We start from the raw sequence: 22,262 nt of genomic DNA, 5'->3' as shown, positions 1-22,262 counted from the left end.
CTGCAAAAATAGTACTTTGAACTGCTCTCTTCCTGGCATGAGCATTTTTATCTGTCTCTAGAGATTCACCCTATTGACAGCTTGTGGCAGCAATCCTAGATAACGGATGCTTAAACAGGACAGAATTTTATTTGTCCCTTATGTAGAAGTTCAGGTACCAACAAACAGATCTAGTCCTCTATCTCCAAGGAATAGGGAACCAGAATCCTTCTATTCATTGCTCTGTCTTATTATCCTCTAATAGTTGGCTTCTGCTTCATTAACCCAAATGACTAGATTTGCCTGGCTATCTCATTTCCTTACTATTCCACAGGAAGGAGGAAGACAGAAAAAGTATGACCTCATCCCTTTAACTTCTCCAGTAGTTGCACATTATATTTCTACTTTCATCTCATGATCCAGAATATGGTTATATAAAAATACCTAGATTCCAGGGAATTGAAGAATAATCCAGGAGGCCATGAGCCTAGCCAAAATTTGGAAAAGGGATAGAGTATATATACTGGGATGGAAGAGCAATATTCTGTGATACAGTAGCATACTGTTACAGATTTCTTTTTTTCATTTTAGATCATGTAGATTTCATATTTCCTTTTATTTATTTATTTTATTATACTGGAAGGTTATACCTCTTAGTCCTCTTTATTTTGCTCATTCTACCCACCTGCCTACCCTCTGGCAACCAACAGTTCTCTGTATTTGATCTTTTAGATTTCTTTTTTTGTTTAAAGATTTTATTTATTAATGAGAGACCCAGAGAGAGAGGCAGAGACACAGGCAGAGGGAGAAGCAGGTTCCCCATGGGGAGCCTGATGCAGGGCTTGATCCTGGGACCCCAGGTCACGCCCTGAGCCAAGCGCAGATGCTCAACCACTGAGCCACCCAGGAGTCCCTGTATTTTAGATTTCACATAGAAGTGAAATCAGCTGATATTTGTCTTTCCTTCTCTGGCTTATTTCACTAAGCATAATACCCTCTGGATCCGTCAGTTGAAATGGCAAGATCTCATTTTTTTTTAAAAATCTCATTTTTTATGGCTAATATTCCATCACATATATATGTGTGTATATATATGTATGTGTGTATAATGTGTATATATATATATATATGTATGTATATCACATTTTCTTTATCCATTATCTGTCAGTAGACACTAGGGTTGCTTCCATATCTTGGCTATTATAAAGAAGGCTACAGTAGACATAGGGGTGTATGTATCTTTTTGAATTAGTGTTTTCATTTTATGTTTTGCTTGTCCCAACACCATTTGTTGAAAAGATATTTTTCCCATTTAGATATTCTTTTCTGCTTTGTCAAAGATTAATTGACCATATAGTTGAGGGTTCGTTTCTGGGTTTTCTTTTCCTCTGATCTATATGTTTTTGTGCAGTACTAACTATACTGTTTTGATTATTGTATCTTTATAATATGCAACTTGAAGTCCAGAATATGATGCCTCCAACTTCTTTTTTTTTCAGTTGCTTTTCTATTCTGAGTCTTTTGTGGTTCCATACAAATTTTAGGATTGTTTGCTCTATTTCTATGAAAAATGCTGTTGATATTTTTTGCTAGCAATTGTATTAAATGTGTAGATTGCTTTGAGTAGCACAGACATTTTAGCAATATTTGTTCTTCCAATCTGTGAGCATGGAATATCTTTCTATTTCTTTGTGTCATCTTTAATTTCTTTTATCAGTGTTTTATAGTTTTCAGAGTACAGGTCTTCTGCCTCTTTGGATAGGTTTATTCCTAGGCATCTTACTGTTTTGGGGACAGTTTTTAGTGGGATTGATGACTTGATTTCTCTTTCTGCTGCTTCATTATTGGAATATAGAAATGCAACAGAGTTCTGTAGATTGATTTTTGTATCCTGTGACTTTACTGAATTAGTTTATCAGTTCTAGCAGGGGTTTTTTTTGTGGAGTCTTTTGGGTTTTCTATATATAGTATCATGTTATCTGTAAATAGTTAAAGTTTTACTTTCTCTTTGCTGATTTGAATGCCTTTTATTTCTTTTTGTTGTCTGATTGCTGTGGGTAAGATTTCCAGTACTATGTTAAATAAAACTGTTGAGAGTGGACATTCCTGTCTTGTTCCTGACAGTAGAGGAAAAGCTCTGTTTTTCCTCATATAGAATATTTGTTGTGGGTTTTTCATATTTGGCCTTTATTATGTTGATATGTTCCCTCTAATCCTACTTTTTTGAGGGTTTGTAGAGTGAATGGATGTTGTACTTGTCAGATGCTTTTTCTGCATCTACTGAAATGATCATGTGGTTCTTATCTGTTCTTTTATTAATGTAAAGTATCATGTTGATTGATTTGTGAATATTGAACCACCCTTGCAACACAGTAATAAATCCCAATTGACTGTGATGAATGATATTTTAAATGTATTATTGGATTCGGTTAGTATTTTATTGAGATTTTTTGTATCTATGTTCATCGGGGATATTGGCCTGTAGTTCTCTTTTTTAGTAATGTCTTTATCTGATTTTGGTATCAGGGTAATCTGGTCTCATAGAATGAATTTGAAAGTTTCCTTCCTTTTCTACTTTTTGGAATAGTTTGAGAAGAATAAGTATTAACTCTTCTTTAAATGTCTGGTAAAATTCACCATGAAGCCATGTGGTCCGGATGTTTGTTTGTTGGGAGTTTTTTGATTACTGATTCCATTTCTTTGCTGGATTTTTTTTTTAATCTGTTCAGATTTTCTATTCTTGTTTCAGTTTTGGTTGTTTATATGTTGGAGGAATTTATCCAATTCTTACAGGTTCTCCAATTTTTGGCATATAATTTTCCTTAATACTCATTATTTATATTTCTGTGATATTGGTTGTTACTTCTCTCTCATTTGCAATTTTATTTATTTGGGAACTCTCTTTCTGATAAGTCTGGCTAGAGGTTTATCAATTCTATTTTTTTCAAAGATATAACTCCCAGTTTTAGTGATCTTTTCTGTTTTTTTTTTAGTTTCTATATCCTTTTTATTTTTCTTATCTTTATCATTTCCTTTCTTCTGCTGGCTTTAGGCTTCATTTGTTCTTTTTCTAACTCCTTGAAGTGTAAGATTAGGTTGTTTATTTGAGATTTTTCGTGATTCTTGAGGTAGGCCTGAATCACTATAAACTTCTCTCTTCTAACAGCTTTTGCAACATTCCCCCAAATTTTGGACTGTTGTGTTTTCATCTTCATTTGTCTTCAAATATTTTTTAATTTCCTCACTGATTTCTTTGTGGACCCACTGGTTGTTTTAAAATGGTTGTTGTAAACATGTTGTTTAGCATACATCTGTTTCTTTTTCTCAGTTTTCTTTTTCTCAGTTTTTTTTCTATTTTCATACTGTTGAGTTGGAAAATATGCTTAATATTATTTCACTCTTCTTAAATTTATTGAGACTTCTTTTGAAGCCTAAATGTGATCTGTCCTAGAGAATTTTCCATGTGCACTTGAACATAAGATGTACTCTGCTGTTTTTTTTTAAGATTTATTTATTTATTTATTTATTTATTTATTTATTTATTTATTTATTTATTTATGAGAGAGAGAGAGAGAGAGGGAGGGAGAGGCAGAGACAGAGACACAGGAGGAGGGAGAAGCAGGCTCCACGCCGGGAGCCCGACACGGGACTCGATCCCAGGACTCAAGGATCACGCCCTGGGCCAAAGGCAGGTGCTTAACCACTGAGCCACCCAGGGATCCCCTACTCTGCTGTTTTTGAAAGTCATGTTATATATATCTGTTAGGTCCATCTGGTCTAATGTGTCATTCGGAGCCGCTGTTTCCTAGTTGATTTTCTCTGAATGAACTGTCCATTGTTGTAAGTGGATTTAAACCTTTTACTACTATTGTATTATTTATCCATTTTTCCCTTTTTTAAAAAAGGATTGTATCCATTTATTCATGAGAGGCACACACACACACACACACACACAGAGAGAGAGAGAGAGAGAGAGAGAGAGACAAAGACAAAGGCAGAGGGAGAAGCAGGCTCCATGCAGGGAACCCGACACAGGACTAGATCCCAGGACTCCGGGATCACGCCCTGGACTGAAGGCAGGTGCCAAACTGCTGAGCCTCCCAGGCTGCCCTTGACTGGTTCTTTTTCTTTTTCTTTTTTCTTTTTTTTTTTCTTTTTTTTTTTAATTTTTTTTTTTTAATTTATTTATGATAGTCACAGAGAGAGAGAGAGAGGCAGAGACACAGGCAGAGGGAGAAGCAGGCTCCATGCACCGGGAGCCTGATGTGGGATTCGATCCCGGGTCTCCAGGATCGTGGTGCCCTGGGCCAAAGGCAGGCGCCAAACCGCTGCGCCACCCAGGGATCCCTTGACTGGTTCTTTTTCATACTTTTTATCCCTTCATTGACTTCTGAGATCATCCACCCTTTTCTCATGTCCAGTCAGAATCTTTATGATCATTACTTTGGATTCTTTATCAAGTTTATTGCTTATCTCCATTTAGTTTCACTTTTTTACTCTGATTTTGTCTTGTACTTTCATTTGGGACATATTCTTCTGTCTCATTTCTAACTTTCTGTGTATTTTTTGTGTATATATTAAGTAGGTCAGCTACATCTCTTGGTCTTGAAAGTTGAGGACTACTGTAGAAGTAGTCTGGTTCCGGGCAGCCCTTGTGGAGCTGTTTCAGAGGGATGCCTACTGAGGTGGATGAGGTGGATGGGGAAGGTTGACAGGGGGACCTCAGGTTGGGGCGCAGTACTAGCAGGGTAGATAGAGAGGGTTAGTGTTGGCTTTCACAAGCCTCTGGTTATCTGGGTTGGGGGAGGGGAAGAGAAATGGCTCTTATCAGCATTTTTGTTCCCTGTCCCTCCAGCACACTTTCTAAGATTAGTCAATAATCTTCACATATACTCCAAGCACTACTGTTTCTGTGCTATGTCTCAGGCTAATTAGTATTCTGGCTCTTTCAAGGGCAGCTTCCTACTGCCCTCCAGCTCTCCTGGAGCTAATCCCACTGATTTTTAAAGCTCCTGAAGTTAAGCCCTGCTGGTTTTCAAGGCTAGGGTTTATGGGGACTCTTCCCAGTGCAGATCTCCAGTACCTGGGGTGCTTGGTATGGGGTCTGATCCTATCACTTCTCCATGCTTGTGATGTCCCTCAAGTTTATGGTTAGTCATTCATACCAGAGGTTTGTTTCTCAACCACATGTCCATTTCTCTTACCCTTTCAAAGGCCTTCTCTCCATAATTGGCCGTGGAAGGCCTGTTCTACCAGTCTTCACATTATTTTCACTTAGTCGCTTAGATGTAGCTGTTTCCTCAGTAGGATGAGGTGGTGAGCCCAGGATCACCCTACTCTGCCATCTTTCCTCCTTCTTCCCATATTACCTTTGAAATTATTCATTTTCTTTTTGAATTCTCTCAGTCTTGAGCCTGGGTGCAGTTAGGATTTTCTTACCAAATCTGCTGTGTTGGTTTTTAAGTTTTATTTACTAGTTTATTGGTCCATCTGTCTGAGGAGAAATCTGAGGCTGAGGCAGTATTATGAAGAGAATTCATCTATTTTTTTAAAAAGATTTTACTTATTTGACAGAGAGTGAAAGAGCACAAGCAGGGGAAGTAGCAGAGGGAGAGGGAGAAGCAGGCTCCCTCCTGAGTAGGGAGCCCAACATGGGGCTCAATCCCAGAACCCTGGGACCATGACCTGAGCCAAAGGCAGATGCTCAACTGACTGAGCCACCCAGGCACCCCAAGAATTCATCTTATATGTTCCTGTTCACTGTGATTAGTGAAACCATTATACAAGGACAAGCTTTCTCCATTATGTTTTCTCCTCAGCTCTACTTTTTTTTTTTTCCCCCTCAGCTCTACTTCTTAACTAAGTGCTTTGTCCAAGCTTAGTTTGGTCTTTATCCTAGTTAAGGGGAATTTTCAACAACTCCCAGAATTTCAGGGTCTTAAAAATATGACACTTTGCTTTCTTTTTTAACAAATTTTTTTCTTTAGCTTTATTTAGATACTTTACATAGAATACTGTGTTAGTTTAAAATGTACAGTGGTGGGGTACCTCGTTGTCTCAATCAGTAGAACATGCAACTCTTGTTCTCAGAGTTGTGAGTTTGACCTTCACATTGGACATAGAGCTTACTTAAAAAAATAATAAAAGGTTTTGATTTGAGATACTTGTATATTACAAAATCATTACCTCCACAGGATCAGCTAACATTTCCATCTTGTCACATAATTTCCATCTTTTTTTTTATGTTCAGAACATTTAAGACCTACTCTCTTAGCAAATTCCAAGTATATAATACAGTATTCTTAACTGTAATCACCTTGTTCTGTAAGTTAAATCCCTAGAAATTATTCACCTTATAATTAGAAGTTTATACCCATTGACTGACATCTCCCCGTTTCCCCCACTTCCCAAACCCTGGTACCACCATTCTACTCTGTTTCTAAGAATTTGGCTTTTTAAGATTTCACACAAGTGAGATCATAGGGTATTTGTCTTTCTCTCTGTCACTTATTTCACTTAGCATAATATCCTCAGGGTCTACCCATATTGCAGATGGCAGGATTTCCTTTCCTCATGGCTGAATAATACTCCATTGTGTGTATGTGTGTGCGTCTGTGTGTGTACATACCATATCTTCTTTTTATTTATTCAATCATAGACATTTAGGTTGTTTCCATATCTTGGCTATTTTGAATAATGCTACAGTGAATGTGGGAGTGCAGATATTTTTTCAAGATGATTTCACTTCCTTTGGATATATACCCAGAACAGAATTGCTGGATCATACAGCAATTCTAATTTTTTTAAATTTTTATTTATTTATGATAGTCACACACACACACACACAGAGAGAGAGAGAGAGAGAGAGAGAGAGAGAGAGAGGCAGAGACACAGGCAGAAGGAGAAGCAGGCTCCATGCACGGGAGCCCGACGTGGGATTCGATCCCGGGTCTCCAGGATCGCGCCCTGGGCCAAAGGCTGGTGCCAAACCGCTGTGCCACCCAGGGATCCCCAGCAATTCTAGTTTTACTTTTTTAAGGAACCTCCATACTCTTTTCCCTAGCGGCTATATCACTGACAGTGCACAAGGGTTCCCTTTTCTCCACGTCCTCATCAACTCTTATCTGTTGTCTTTTTGATGACAGCCATTATAACAGATTTGATACCTCATTGTAGTTGAGGAAATCATTATTTCCCTTATGACTAGTGATGTCATATATCTTTTTATATACCTTTTGGCCATTTGTAGGTTTTCTTTGGAAAAAGTCTGCTCAGGTCTCCAGTCCATTTTTAATGAGATTGATGTTTTACTATTGAGTTGTATGAGTTGATAGTATATTTTGGATATTAACCCCATGTCAGATACATGTTTTGCAAATAATTTCTCCTATATTGATCACGTTTATACTTTATTGTTTCCTTTGTTGTGTAGAAGCCTTAGTTTGCTGTTGTCCCCCTTTATTTTTGCTTTTTGTTGTTTATGCTTTTGATATCATATCCAAAAAATCATTGCCAAAACTAATGTCAAGGAGCTTTTCCCCTGTGTTTTCTTTTAGGAGATTTACAATTTCAAGTATTATGTTTAAGTTAGTAACCCATTTTGAGTCAATTTTAGTGAATGTTGTACTAGGGGTTCAATTTCATTCTTCTACATGCGATTATCCAGTTTTCCCAGCACCATTTATTGAACAGACTATCTTTTCCCCATGAGTATTTTTTATTCCCTTATTAAATATTAATTGACCAGGCAGCCCCGGTGGCTCAGCAGTTTAGTGCCACCTTCAGCCTTGGGCGTGATCCTGGAGACCCGGGATCGAGTCCCACATAGGGTTCGCTGCGTGGAGCCTGCTTCTCCCTCTGCCTGTGTCTCTGCCTCTTTCTCTCTCTCTCTGTGTCTGTCATGAATAAATAAATAAAATCTTAAAAAATATATATTAAATGACCTTGTGTATGGGTTTATTTCTGTACTCTTGACATTGATTAGCCTTTACATCTATTTTTATGCCAGTACCATACTATTTTGATTATTGTAACTTTGTATTATAGTTTGAAACCAGAAAAGGTGATGCCTCCAACTTTGTTCTTTCTCAGGATTGCTTAAGGTATGTGGGATCTTGTGTGGTCCATACAGATTTTAATGTTTGGGTTTTTTTCCCTATTTCTATGGGGAAAAAACCATTGGAATTTTGATAGGGATTTCATTGAATCAATAGATGGTTTTGGGAAGTATGGACATTTTAACAATATTAATTCTTCTGATCCATGAATACGGGGTATCTTTGCATTTGATTGTGTCTTCTCTCCCACTTCTTTCATCAAAGTGTTGTAATACTGTACAGCTCTTTCATGCCCTTGGTTAAATTTATTCCAAAGTACTTTATTGTTTGTGATGGTATTATGAATGGGATTTTCCCTATTTTCTATTTTTACAGATACTTTGTTGGTAGTGTATAGATTTAACTGATATCTGTATTTTGATTTCATATCCTGCAACTTCACTGAACTCACTGATTAGTTTTAACAATTTTTGGTGGTGTCTTTAGGAGATTTTTTTATACGTAAGATCATATCATCTGTAAACAAAGACTGTTTTTACTGCTTTCTTTTCTATTTGGGTACCTTCTATTTCTTTTTCTTGCCTAAGTCCTGCTAGGACTTCCAGGACTATGTTGGATAGGAGTGGTGAGAATGGACACCTTCATCTTGTTATTGACCTTTTACCATTAAATATGATGTTACCTGTAGGCTTGTCATTTATTATGTTGAGATATTTTATTTCCATACTCACTTTCTTGAGAATTATTGTAAAATGCTGTTTTTTTTCTATCTTCTTTTTCCTGTATCTGTTGAGATGATCATATGGTTTTATCATTTATTCTGATAATATATATATCCCATTTATTGATTTGCATATGTTGATCCATCCTTGCATCCTAGGAATAAGAGTTCAACTTGATGACAACGTATGATCCTTTTAACTGTTGAATTTGGTTTGTTAATATATTGGTTTGTTAGTACAGTGCTAATATATTTGGTTTGCTATTATATTGGCCTGTAGTTTTCTCTTCTAATGTCCTTATATGCTTTGGTAACAGGGTATGGCTGGTCTCAAAAAATGAGGTTGGGACTGTTCTTCAATTTTTATTTATTTTATTTTTTTTAAAGATTTATTTATTTATTCATTCAGAGAGAGCGAGAGAGAGGCAGAGACACAGGCAGAGGGAGAAGCAGGTTCCATGCAAGGAGCCTGATGTGGGACTCGATCCTGGGTCTCCAGGATCACACCCTGGGCTGCAGGCGGCACCAAACCACTGCGCCACTGGGGCTGCCCTGTTCTTCAATTTTTAGAAGAATTTCAGAAAAAATTTTGCCAGTTCTTAGATGTTTGTTGGAATTCAGCAGGAAAACCATCTAATCCTGGGCTCTTCTCTTTTGGGAGATTTTTGATTACTGATTTAATCTCTTTTCTTGTTATGAGTCCATTCAGATGTTGTTTCTTCATGAATCAGTCTTGGTAAATGGTGTTTTTAGCAATTTATCCATTTCTTCTAGGTTATCCAATCTGTTGGGTGTTTTATTAATTGTTCATAGTAGTCTCTGATTATCCTTTGTATTTCTGTGGTAGGAATTGTAATATCTCCTCTTTCAGTTCTGATTTTATTTGACTCTTCTAATTTTTTTTTATGTTTGTCAGAAAAATACTAGCCCTTAGTTTCATTGGTCTTTTCTATTGTTTTCCTGGTTTATGTTTAATTTATTTCTGCCCTAGTCTTTATTTCTTTACTTCTGCTAACTTTTTACTTGGTTTGTTCTTTTCCCTAGTTCCTTTAAGAGAACAGTTATGTTTATTTGTGATTTTTTTCTTAATGTGGGTATTTATTCCTATTTACTTTCTTTTAGTACTACTTTGCTGTATCCCATAGGTTTTGATATGTTGTGTTTCCATTTTCATTTCAGATATATTTTAATTTTCCTTCTGATTTCTTTCTTAACCCATTGATTGTTGGAGTGTGATGTTTAATTTCTACATATTTGTGATTTTTCCAGCTCTCCTCCTGCTATTGTTTCCTAGTTTCATTCTGTTTTAGTCAGAAAAGATGCCTCATATGATTTCACTCTTCTTTAATTTACTAAGACTTATTTTCTAACCTATCAAAAGATCTGTCCTGGAGAATGTTAAGTAAGTGTACACTTGAAAAGAATATGTATTCTGGTGCCTTTGGATGGAATATTCTGTATATGTCTTTTAGGTCCATTTGGTTTAAAGTATAGTTGAAATTCAGTGTTTTCCTTATTTGATTTTTTTAAAGATTTTATTTATTTATTCATGACAGAGATAGAGATAGAGCGAGAGCGAGCAAGAGAGAGAGAGAGAGACAGGTAGAGGGAGAAGCAGGCTCCATGCAGGGAACCTGACATGGGACTTGATCCCAGGTCTCCAGGATCACACCCCAGGCCGAAGACAGCGCTAAACTGCTGGGCCACGAGGGCTGCCCTTATTTGATTTTTTTGTCTGGATGATATCCATGATTAAAAGCGAAGCCCCATACAATTCTTACATTATTTTCTAGTTCTCTCTTCAGATGTTAATATTTGCTTAATGTTTTGGTGCGCCAACATTGTGTATATATGTATTTATGATTGTTAGATCCTCTTGCTGAATTGACTTTTTAATCATTTTATGACCTTCTTTGTCTCTTATTACAGTTTTTGGCTTAAAGTCTGTTTTGTCTGATACAAGTATAGCTACCTCTGCTCTCTAGGTTTCCACATGCGTGGTATATCTTTTATCATACCTTTTCTTTGAAGCCATGTATGTCCTTAAAACTTAAGTAGGTCTCTTATACACAGCATGTAGTTGGGTCTTAATTTTTTTTAAGGATTTTATTCATTTATTCATGAGAGAGAGACAGACAGACAGGCAGGCAGGCAGGCAGAGGGAGAAGCAGGCTTCATGCAAGGAGCCCGATGTGGGATTTGATCCCGGGACTCCAGGATCACACCCTGGGCCAAAGACAGGCGCCAAACCGCCGAACCACCCAGGGATCCTCGGGTCTTATTTTTTATCCATCCAAATACTGTGACTTCTGAAAAGTTCATACACATTTGCATTAATTATTATATAGGTAAGGACTTACGTAATTGCATTCATAGTTTTCTGGCTGTTCTGTGGTTCCACTGTTGTTTTCTTCATCTCTTGCCGCTTTCTTTTGTGAATGATTTTATGTAATGGTATGCTCTGGTTCCCTTCTTTTTATCTTTATCTGCTGTAGGTTTTGCTTTATGGTTACCATGAAGCTTACATAAAACACTTTATAGATATTCTGTTTTTTGCTGGTGACAACTTTGTTGGTTTTTTTTTTTTTTTGACAACTTAACTTTGATCAGAGACAAAAATACTCTACTTTTTACTCCCCTTTTTAATTTTTTTGATGTCACAGTTTTGTATTCATATACAAGCTATTATAGCTATAGTTATTTTTGACGTTCTTGTCCTTTATACTAGAGTTAAATGTTTAACACACTACTATGTTACAGTATTAAAGTTTTCTGAATTCATCTATATATTTACTTCTACCAGTGTATTACATACCTTTGTCTTCATATTACTAATTAGTGTCTCATTTCAACTTGAAGAACTTCTTTTAGCATTTCTTGGGAAGTAGTTCTTGTGGTGATGAACTCCCTCAACTCTTGTTTAATGGGAAAAAGTCTTTCTTTTTCCTTCATTTCTGAAGGACAACTTTGGTGGATAGTGTATTCTTGGTTTGTGGCTTTTTCCTCCAGTTCTTTGAGTACATCATCCTCTTCTCTCCTGGCCTATAAGATTTCTGCTGAAAAATCTGTTAGTCTCATGGGGGTTCTCTGTAATTTACAAGCTTCTTTTTCTTGATATTTTTAAGATTCTTTTTGTTTTTGATTTCTGACAGTTTATTTTAATATGTCTTGGAGAGGATTTTTTAGAATTGAGTTTGGTGACCTTTGAGCTTCATGAACTTGGATATCAAAAATCTCTTCAGACTTGGAAGTTTTCAGACATTATTTCTTTAAATAGGCTTTCTGCCCTTTTTCTTACTCTTCACATTCTGAGATTCTCATAATGTGGATATTGATTCATTTGATAATGCACCATAATTCATACAGACTTTCTTTACTCTTTCTGTCCTCTGAGTAGATAATTTACAATGCCTGTCTTCTAACTCACATTCTTTCTTCTATCTAATCCATTGTGCTGTTGATGCTTTTCAATGCATTTTCATTTCATTTATTGTATTCTTTTCCAGAATTTCTTTTTTATGATTTCTCTGTGAAATTTAACATTTTGTTCATGTGTTTTTCTAATATCATCAAATTATGTTTCTGTGTTTTCTTGCAGCTCTTGAATATCCTTAAAACAGCTAGTTTAAATTCTTTATTGGGAAAATTACATTTCCATGTCTTTGAGATCAGTTACTGGTAGATTATTATGATCTTTTCTAAGATCATGTTTCCATGATTTTTTTTCATGTTCCTTGAAGTTTTGCATTGCTATCTTCATATTTAAAGTAGCAGTCACCTCCTCCAGTCATTAACTACTTCAGGACAGAAGTAACTTTCATCTGTACTGCTAGAGATTCTGAGGCTTTCTCAGCACTTCTATTAATTACCTGCCCCACTATTCCTGCCCTCTCTTGTGACAGAATTCTTAAGCTTGTATGCCTTCTCTTGGTCCTGCAACACATCAGGCTGCTTGCTGACAGCCTCTTTTTGTTTTTCCAAAGGCAGCACTGAAGCTTATGTTATGGCCTCTCCCTGGCCTGCATTCAGACTGGCTTTCTACTGTGGGGGTGAGGCCTGCAGAATTCTGAGGCTGCCCGTGAGGTAGGGGGATCTGTAGGCAAAGTACATGGAGCAGCTCATGAGCAAGTTTCTTAGTGGGGTTTGCAATACAGTAAAATTTGTATCCCTTTAATGCCTTATAAGACTCCTATCTGCTATTCTCTCAAACTCTTTCTCCCCTCCAGTCATGCAGCTCAGAATTGCAGAGAGAAATGAGCCACTTTGACACTGTCCCACATAGCTAGGAAACTGAGTGCTCACTCATACACTCTCACTTTCCTCCATAGATAAATTCATTGGCCAAGAACATTCCCATGGTCCTAAGTTGTGCTGCCTTGGGGAATAGGTGATGTAAGTAGTCAAACTGTTCCTCTTACCCTCTGTGATAAGTCTAAACTCATATTTTTTGCTCCCAGCAGTGTTCTGGAACTTCTTTTCTATAGACTGGATTTCCATAAAAGTTCTCTTGTCCATGGGTGATTGTCTAAGACAGTTTTTTTCTAAGGGTCCTGGACCACAACTAAGAGGAGTAGAGTTGGTTCATGGATCACTACAGAGTCTACACCTGGGGTTGAGGTCTTATATGCCTTTTACCTAAGGCATGAGTAGGCTAGTCTCCCTCTGAGTCTCTTGATGTATGATGCTTTCGTCCGATAGTTCCCACAAGGCACTTTTTCCCATAGATGGAAACCAAATTGTTGAGGCAGGGAAACAAATGAAGGATGTCTTATTAAGGCATATGAACTTTGGTTTCTTAAACCAGTTTATTTCAATGGCCTTAATCTTTATCAGAAAGGATTCCAAAAGAGGATCTCCTATCAAGCCCACAGCCTACTCTGAACCCTTTGTGTTAGTAGATGTTCATATTCATAGACCTAGAAGTAAATTCTTAGAAACATGGATTGTGATTTCTTTTTATCTCACCCAGTCTCTCATAGAAATTCCTCAAAAGGCAGAAAATTTGGACAGCTCCCTTTGTTCTTTTTCTGTTGAAGATTTTTTATGTCTATACTCTTTTGAACATTTTAGTTTAACTAGGAATATTGCATTATATTTCTACATACAAATCATATTGCTGTCATGAAACTTATCACCAGTGTCTTATTTCTGGAACTTATTCTAGAGCTTTCTTGATACTCTCTTCTCATGGTTCTTGTTATAATTCTAATTCAGACCACTTTAAAAACTTTGTTAATGAATCTTTTTTATCTGTTATTTCTATAGTGCTGTTTGTTATTCTCTTTTTTCAATATATGCGAACTTTGTTAGCAGTCATATCCCATTTTCATGGCTGCAGACATAAGGGCTTATGAACAATACATCCTCATTTTTCTAGATTTCTCCTGATCTAATGAACAATACATCTAACTGCCACTGTGATTCAAATTGTGTATATCATTCTCTCCCTGCTTCTGCTTCCATCCAAATCCATTTTTCATTTACTCCTGCTTCAGTAAGTCACAGGCATCTAGTGAGTTCCCAAACCAGTTGAGTAAAGTTTTATATTCCCCCCCACCATTTTCCACACTCAGTATAAATTGGTGCCCAAGATCTCTTTAATCTGTGGTAGGTATTAAAGATATGTGCTTGCTAATTCTGTGAATGAACATAAGCTGACAGAATGTTGCTAATATGTTTTGGGTTTGTTTTGTTTTTAGAAAATAACAAAACTGGGTAAATTTTTAAATAACTTCTTACCTTTGGATACTATGAGAACATGATTCAGTATGTTTTGTCCACATCATTTAAAATGGATGACTTCAGATTGAGTAGGAGTATGTTGTTACAGGGAACAGTGACATTCAAAGATGTGGCTATTGACTTCACCCAGGAAGAGTGGCAGCAGTTGGATCCTGCTCAAAGGAATCTATACCGGAATGTGATGCTAGAAAACTATAACAACTTAATCACAGTGGGTAAGGGTAGTTTCTTGTATAACTCAAATTCCAGAAGTAAAGTACCTTTTTTCCCCAAAATTTCTGAAACGTGCAGAACCTTTTAATGTTAGAATGAGTTTGACCTTTCAGTGCCTCTGCTAACATGAATGTGCATGCTGTAGCTTTCAAAACAAAAGGTCATTTTTGCTTATGTTTCAGGGGCAGCATCCCCAGAAACCAAGTCCTTGTCCTCAGAAAGCCTGGTTTCCCTGAGCCAACATCAATTCTTTAATGATTTTTTTTGTTCCTGATAATTTATGCCCAAATCTTATGTTACTTTCCTTTGACAGGCTGTCCATTCACCAAACCTGATGTGATTTTCAAGTTGGAGCAAGAAGAAGAACCTTGGGTGGTGGAGGAAGAAGTGTTAAGGAGACACTGTCCAGGTTAGTTAGGGAGGGAACATACAGGTGAGGAGGGGCCAGGACTCTTTAATGGTTAATCCCTGACTAGTTGACCCCTGTGAAATGTTCTTCAAAGATATTTTCCTAAAGACTGGAGACTTCTAAGTGATAATTTGTGTGAATTCTTTATTAACCTAAGATGTCTTTTCTAGATAACATTCTTCTTTCCACAGAACGTAAAGGACTAGTTGGCCTTTTTACCTGTGTGCTAGATACCAACATTTCCTAATTCATTTCCAGCTTTACTTTGACAGTCATTCTATTACTAGCATCTTCAGCCTCTCTTCCCACCTTGTTACATAGGATCCCTTCCTTTTACATTCAGATATTCACATAATTCACATTGTTCAAATAAACTGTTGACATTTATAGTTCTTTCTACTTTTTCTTTTTCCTTCCATTATAAATGCCTTAGCATTTTATTTTGTACTCATAGTCATATTTCCCACTGTATTTTTTGCTTTACTCTCATATTTCAGTAATGGCTACAGCGGTTTTACTCAATAAGTTTTAAAGTCAGTGATATTTCTCTGTTAGCTTCCATTTTCTGCTACATTTGTCATGTATTTGTGCACACAGTTGTCTGCACAGGTATTTATACATACATGTATACTTATATACATATATATACATTTATATACATATAGATAACATATATATACGTATATATTCACATATATTTCTAACTTGGTAGATATTGCCAAGATTTTTTTGCCCTCCAAAGCAACTATAACATTTTTACTTCTACCAGCTATTTCTGCCAACATAGTCTTCGCAGTTTTAAAAACTTTGCCAATTTGATAGGTGAAAAGCAATTCATTTTGTTTTGAGTTTGTATTTCCTTTATTATGAGTGAAGTCAAGGATATTTTCACATGTTTAAATTCTGTCTGTATTTCTCTATAAATGGTTTACATCTTTAGCCCTTTTTTCTGTTGAATTCTTAATGTGAATGTTTTGATGTGATTAGTCTTTTATCTGTTTTATGTTTTTCCAGTATTTTTTCATAGTTGGTTATTCCTCTTTGAAGTACTTTTTGCCACCTTAAGTTTTTTTAATGCTTGTGTAGTTAAAATAATCTTTTCTTACAAGAGATCATCATATTATTTTTTCCTTTTTGTAGTATATAGTTGAATTATGTCTATGTATTTCTTAGTACTATTACTCATCCTCACAATTTCATCATAAATTTAAATAATTGTTCCACTTTTTTCAGGTTTTGAAGTCATTGTTACTCTGGTTTCATAAATAGAATTTAGAACCATTTCTTCTTCTTCTTTTTTTTAAAATAAATTTATTTTTTATTGGTGTTCAATTTACCAACATACAGAATAACACCCAGTGCTCATCCCATCAAGTGCCCCCCTCAGTGCCCGTCACCCATTCCCCCCCACCCCCCACCTTCCTCCCCTTCCACCACCCCTAGTTCGTTTCCCAGAGTTAGGAGTCTTTATGTTCTGTCTCCCTTTCTGATATTTCCCACACATTTCTTCTCCCTTCCCTTATATTCCCTTTCACTATTGTTTATATTCCCCAAATGAATGAGAACATACACTGTTTGTCCTTCTCCGATTGACTTACTTCACTCAGCATAATACCCTCCAGTTCCATCCACGTTGAAGCAAATGGTGGGTATTTGTCGTTTCTAATGGCTGAGTAATATTCCATTGTATACATAAACCACATCTTCTTTATCCATTCATCCTTCGATGGACACCGAGGCTCCTTCCATAGTTTGGCTATTGTGGACATTGCTGCTATAAACATTGGGGTGCAGGTGTCCCAGCGAACCATTTCTTCTTCTGAAATACTTACAATAGCATTAGCATATAACTCCCTTATTTATCTTACCTGTTCACCTATTTGGACTTTGTGGATTATTGAAGGAAAGTGCTTTGATATCTTTTATCATTACAACTGTTCTGTGCAGATATTTTGTCTCTTTTGGCATTTGTTTTTGGTAATAGGTTATAATGTTCTAAAAAATTACCCTCTTAATTCTGTTTTTCAAATTAATTTTCACAGAGTTGTACGATGTAATTTCCATAAATATTTGTTTGCTCTTGTATCTATAAAGGTTTACCATACACTGATGTTCCAGGGTAGTCTTTTATATTTAAAAACTTGCTTCATCTGTATTTTCTAATCTGTAGGTATAAAATTTCCCATAGTGTTCTCTTATTTTTGTCATTAATTCTGCAGATTTCTCAGCCAACATTATCAGATATTGGCTTCCTTCATTTTCTTTACACTCTCCTTCTGAGACTTCTAAAGGTAGAGACTAAATCTTTTTTCCACTATATTGTATTTTCATTTCCTTTACTATTTTCTATCTTTCTATGTTGACTTCTCAAATATATCATCAAGTTTACTCATTCTCTCTTCAGCTGTGTTTATTGATCTTTTATCTCATATGCTTAAAAAATTTCAATACTACTATTTGGTATTTCTAGAAAAAAATTTTTTTTTCTTTTTGTTTTTTTGGCCTTTTTTCCCCTAGGTCTTTCTGACTCTTTCTATTGATTTCTGTGGCTGCTTCAAGTCTGTGTTCTTATTCTTTGCTTCTTTAAAAATACTCTATGTAGCACTTCTTTTTTTTTAATATTTTATTTATTTATTCATGAGAGACACACAGAGAGAGAGAGAGAGAGAGAGAGAGGCAGAGACATAGGCAGAGGGAGAAGTAGGCTCCATGCAGGGAGCCCAATGTAGGACTCAATCCCGGGACTCCAGGATCATGCCTTGAACCAAAGGCAGAAGCTCAACTACTGAGCCACCCAGGTGTCCCACTCTTCTGTTTTTTGTATCTGACAATCCTAATATTTTAAGTCCTTAGGTGTAAATATCTTGTTTTTGATTATTTATTGTACTTGATTCTTCACATGCTTGATGACTGCTGATTGTGAGTTCAGCATTTTTAAACCTTATTGCAATAATCTTATTGTCTTAAATCAGGGATGCATTCTTAAGATAATTTTCATGTGCTTCTGGTAGGTGCCAACAGGCGTTACCAAGTGAAGACCAGTTGAGCATTTTTAGAATGTCTTGGGTTTTTGTAGGAACCTCAGTTGAGCTTCTTTCTCTTATTCCTTATAAGGAATAAGGCTTATGCTTCAGTTAATAGAGCTTTCATTTGCATAGGTAGTCAAGTCAGATCCATCTTCCAGCTTGCTTTCTAAATCCCACCCACAGGCATGATTTCAGCTAACACTTTATTTTTGTTTTATTCATTTTTTAGTGTGTGGTGTTCAGGTATGGTTGGTGGAGAGTATTATGTTCTTGGAAATACATGCTTTCTATAAGTCCAGTGATGCATCAAAAATTTGTATAACCCATTATCTTATTTTTCAGTTACCTAATTACCTAATTACTCTACCATAATTTCAGTACTAAAATTACTATCTAGTCTCTTTTCAATCCCACTTGCATGATATTCTTCATTTTGCCTGGTTTTATTTTTCTCTTCCATTTCTTTTTTTTTTTTTAATTTTTATTTATTTATGATAGTCACAGAGAGAGAGAGAGAGAGAGGCAGAGACACAGGCGGAGGGAGAAGCAGGCTCCATGCACCGGGAGCCTGATGTGGGATTCGATCCCGGGTCTCCAGGATCGCGCCCTGGGCCAAAGGCAGGCGCCAAACCGCTGCGCCACCCAGGGATCCCTTCTCTTCCATTTCTTTCTTTGGTTCTGCCATTTTTTTTCACCATCCCATACAAATTACATATATATTTTGAGCTCTTGATTTAAAGATTTATTTTCATTAAGCTTTTTCATTCATGGAAATAGTCAACATTTTCATTTACTTTATGCGATAATTCAATTTTATTTACTTTGTGCCATAATTGTTCTAGCTCTAATACTTTTTATAGATCTGGTTCCAGCACCTTCTCCTTTTTAGTAGTAGGCTAGTTCTTCCTTGACATGCTTTTTAAGAAAAGTTAATGTTGGGGAAATAAAATGAGTACTCTGATCTAGAACAGGGATAATTAGTAAACTATGGCTTATAGGCCTGCCACTTATTTTTGAAAATAAAGTTTTATTAAAACTTAGCCACACCCAGTAATTTATGTCTTGTGTTTGATTGCTTTCACATTAAAACGGCATAGTTGCATAGTTGCCTCAAAGATTGTGTGACCCACCAATTACTATCTGACACTTTAAGAAAAAGTTTATCAATTCTTGATGGACATGAATGCATCTGTGCTTTATTTTGAAGCCCTTTATTCCACAAGGTTGTATGTGTAGAAGTATGCTTAGGCTTTTTTTTTTTTTTCTAAAAGGTTTCTCATAACTCTTAATCTTATAGTCTCACCCCAACAGACTTCTTCCTAAAAAAGTAAATGTTTCAATGCTTCCATGTTCAGTCCTGCTGGGATATCTGGGGATAACAAGTCTTCTGTAACCAGTCTGCATTCCCAAATTTCGTTGTTGTAATCATAGGATAATTAACTCTGCCCTTCAGGGTGTAATATCCATTTGACTCTCAGCATCTTGCTCTTCTTGAACTACCCAAGATCAGCATGAATACCTGTCTTTTAGAATCCTTCTTCCCCTGTTGTAGCCTTCACTGTATTTGTCAACACTAACTCATTTATTATAATTGGGGTTACAGCCACCCCTAGGATCATTCAAGAATTAGTGAAAATTCATTCCCATTGTTTGTAGAGACAAAAAGAGATCAGAGCCTTCTCCATTCCACCATTTTAAAACATGGAGTCTTGTGTCACATCTGACAATTTAATCTTGCCCTTGAAATTCTTTTTCACTTCTGTTTTGATGGTACTTTGGCAAGCTAATCTTACCTTCTTCAACATCATTTGCTCAATGGATCTTCTCTTTTTACCCTAAGTGACCCAGGAAGTTAGTACACTGCCACCATTTCTATGTTTGTAATCTGCAACCAAGATTGCAAACTGTACCTGCTTTACAGTTGCATAGGAATTTTCCCTTTCTTTATTATCTGTCTGGCAAAGAGGGAGAAAAATCTCCATTTCCAATTTTGTAGCTAAGCAGCAACAGGGAATTGAATGTTATCCTTTAGTATGTAGGCTTGCACTTACTCTGTGCTTGAGCCAGGTGTCCCTTATTTTGTATCCTCTACCTCATGTCTCAACATGACTCAACAGCATTTCTGCTTCTATTTCTTAAGAGAGTGATCTTCCATCTCCTCTAAGGTAGTCTTTGTTTGTTTATGTATTTTTTCTTTATCTCAGATTGGTGTGATTTTGGGTGGGATGAAATAAATTCATGTATTTATTATACCATATTTACGCTAAATTTCTCCCTTTTTGTTTTCTCTCCTGATCACAGTACTTACTCCCTATCCAGATATGCTAAATAGGCTCTTCCAATTTTATGTTCCAATTTTGATCCAATTTTTACCTGCCCATTGTTCTCATTTTATTACTGCAGTATTCAGAACAATTTTATTTACTTTTTAAAATACATAATACATGCTGATGGTATAAAACCTCTAAAGTAAAAAAGGATACATACTGAAAAGTAGCTCTTCTTTCACACATTTCCTATCGAAGGTGGCAACCCCTAGCATTGTTTTCCTTTGAGCTATTACCTGTGTTTTCAAACATTTTTATTAAAATTACTTTAATAGATTAGCTTGTGTCATTTTTGCTGTCGAACGTTCTTTTCCAGCAATGTGATATGCCTTTTTTTTAGTTGCCTAGGGCTACTGTAACAAAATACCACAAACTGGGTAGCTTAGAATAACAGGAATTTATTTTCACAGTTCTGGAGACTATAAATACTAAAGCAAGGTGTTGGCAGGCCATACTCCCTCTGAAACCTGTAGAAGGACCCTTCTATCCCTCTTTCAGTTTCTAATAGCCCTAGACATTCCTTGGCTTGTAATAGCATAATTCCGATCTTGTCTTTATTTTCATATGGTGGTCTCCTGTGTGTTTCTGTCTGTTCATGTTGCATACTTTTTATAAGAAGACCAGTTAGATTATGAGTTACCCTACTCCAGTATGACCTCATTTTAACTAATTGCATCTGCAGTGACCCATTTTCCAAGTAACTTCACATTCTGAATACTGGGAATTAGGATTTCAACAGGTCTTTTTTGCAGTACAGGCAACTCAACCCATAGCACCTTCCCATTTGGTCAAATCTGTGTGCATTTTAGTTTTCTGAAAGTCTTGGGACATACTAAATTCCCATATTTTTCATATTTTTGTTGTGACTGTAAGTATAGTCTTCTGTTCTTTTCTAAATAGTTGTTTGCATATAAATGTTATTTAAAATATTAATTTCCATCGTATAGTGAATTTAATGTTTTTATAATTTTCACATTTGATTTTCCAGGTAAATTGTTTTATTGTTGACAAAAATGTTAACCTTATCTTTCTTTTCCAAGTGTTTATACCTCTGATTTCTTTCTCTTACTTAATGCACTATCCAGAACTGTAATAATAGTGATAGTACTTATTATGTCAGTGCTTTGAGATTTTTCTTTTCTTTTTCTTTGGCCATGGAAGGGGGAGGAATTTTTCTTATTAAATATTAAACTAATGCTTAAGTTGTACTGTACTTTTTTTCTCAAGTTAAATATTGTATTCCCTTTTTATGAAGGTTTCTTTATGGAAAATGTTTGGTTTTATAATTTTTAAAAATAGCTTTGAAAATAATTACTTGATTTTTTATTTTGACCTTTTAATATATTTGCTTATAGAAGTAGGTTTTTCTAATAGTAAAATATACTTGGAAAAAAATCTACTTAAGTATGATATGTCTTGTATTTAAAGTGCTCTAGATCACTTTTCTTTCCTTCTGGATTATTTTGATATTTTGGGTAGAATTTTTACATTGATATTCATAAGTAAAATTGGTATATAGTTTGCTTTTTTGGTTGTCATCTTTCTTGAGATTTTGGTTTTAATATTATGTTCATTTCACACAATAAATTAATTCTTTTTTTTCTTTTTTTTAATTCTTTTTTTTCTTATATAACATTTTGCAGATCCTGAAAGCAAATGTCCCCTAAATGTTCAAATTCCCATGTGAATCTCTCTTAACCTTTTTGATTTGTTTGAGAATTGCTTTTTCATATTTTTCTGTTATTTTGTAGAAGTTGGTTCATAAGGGTTTTCTACCTCTTACAGGTT

The 22,262-nt window shown here is 35.8% G+C and overlaps 1 protein-coding gene across 6 annotated transcripts in view; it reads left to right on the top strand.

The window, feature by feature from the left end:
- Positions 1–22,262, top strand: part of LOC121485454 (zinc finger protein 569) — a 50,972-nt gene that overhangs the window by 24,620 nt on the left and 4,090 nt on the right. For 3 of the 6 annotated variants that reach the window (XM_041745827.1, XM_041745826.1, XM_041745828.1), the window contains 2 exons: positions 14,588–14,714; positions 15,026–15,121. In XM_041745827.1, the coding sequence (XP_041601761.1) occupies positions 14,588–14,714; positions 15,026–15,121 (223 nt within the window). Of the gene's footprint in view, positions 1–12,882; positions 13,150–14,587; positions 14,715–15,025; positions 15,122–22,262 lie in introns of those variants that run through there. The other 3 variants (XM_041745830.1, XM_041745831.1, XM_041745829.1) reach the window with 2 other exon arrangements.

The sequence above is a fragment of the Vulpes lagopus genome, chromosome 2 (genome assembly GCF_018345385.1).
Source record: "Vulpes lagopus strain Blue_001 chromosome 2, ASM1834538v1, whole genome shotgun sequence".
Lineage (NCBI taxonomy): Eukaryota > Metazoa > Chordata > Mammalia > Carnivora > Canidae > Vulpes > Vulpes lagopus.
The sequence above is the reverse complement of the archived record's forward strand: the minus strand, read 5'-3'. Positions and strand labels throughout refer to the sequence as shown.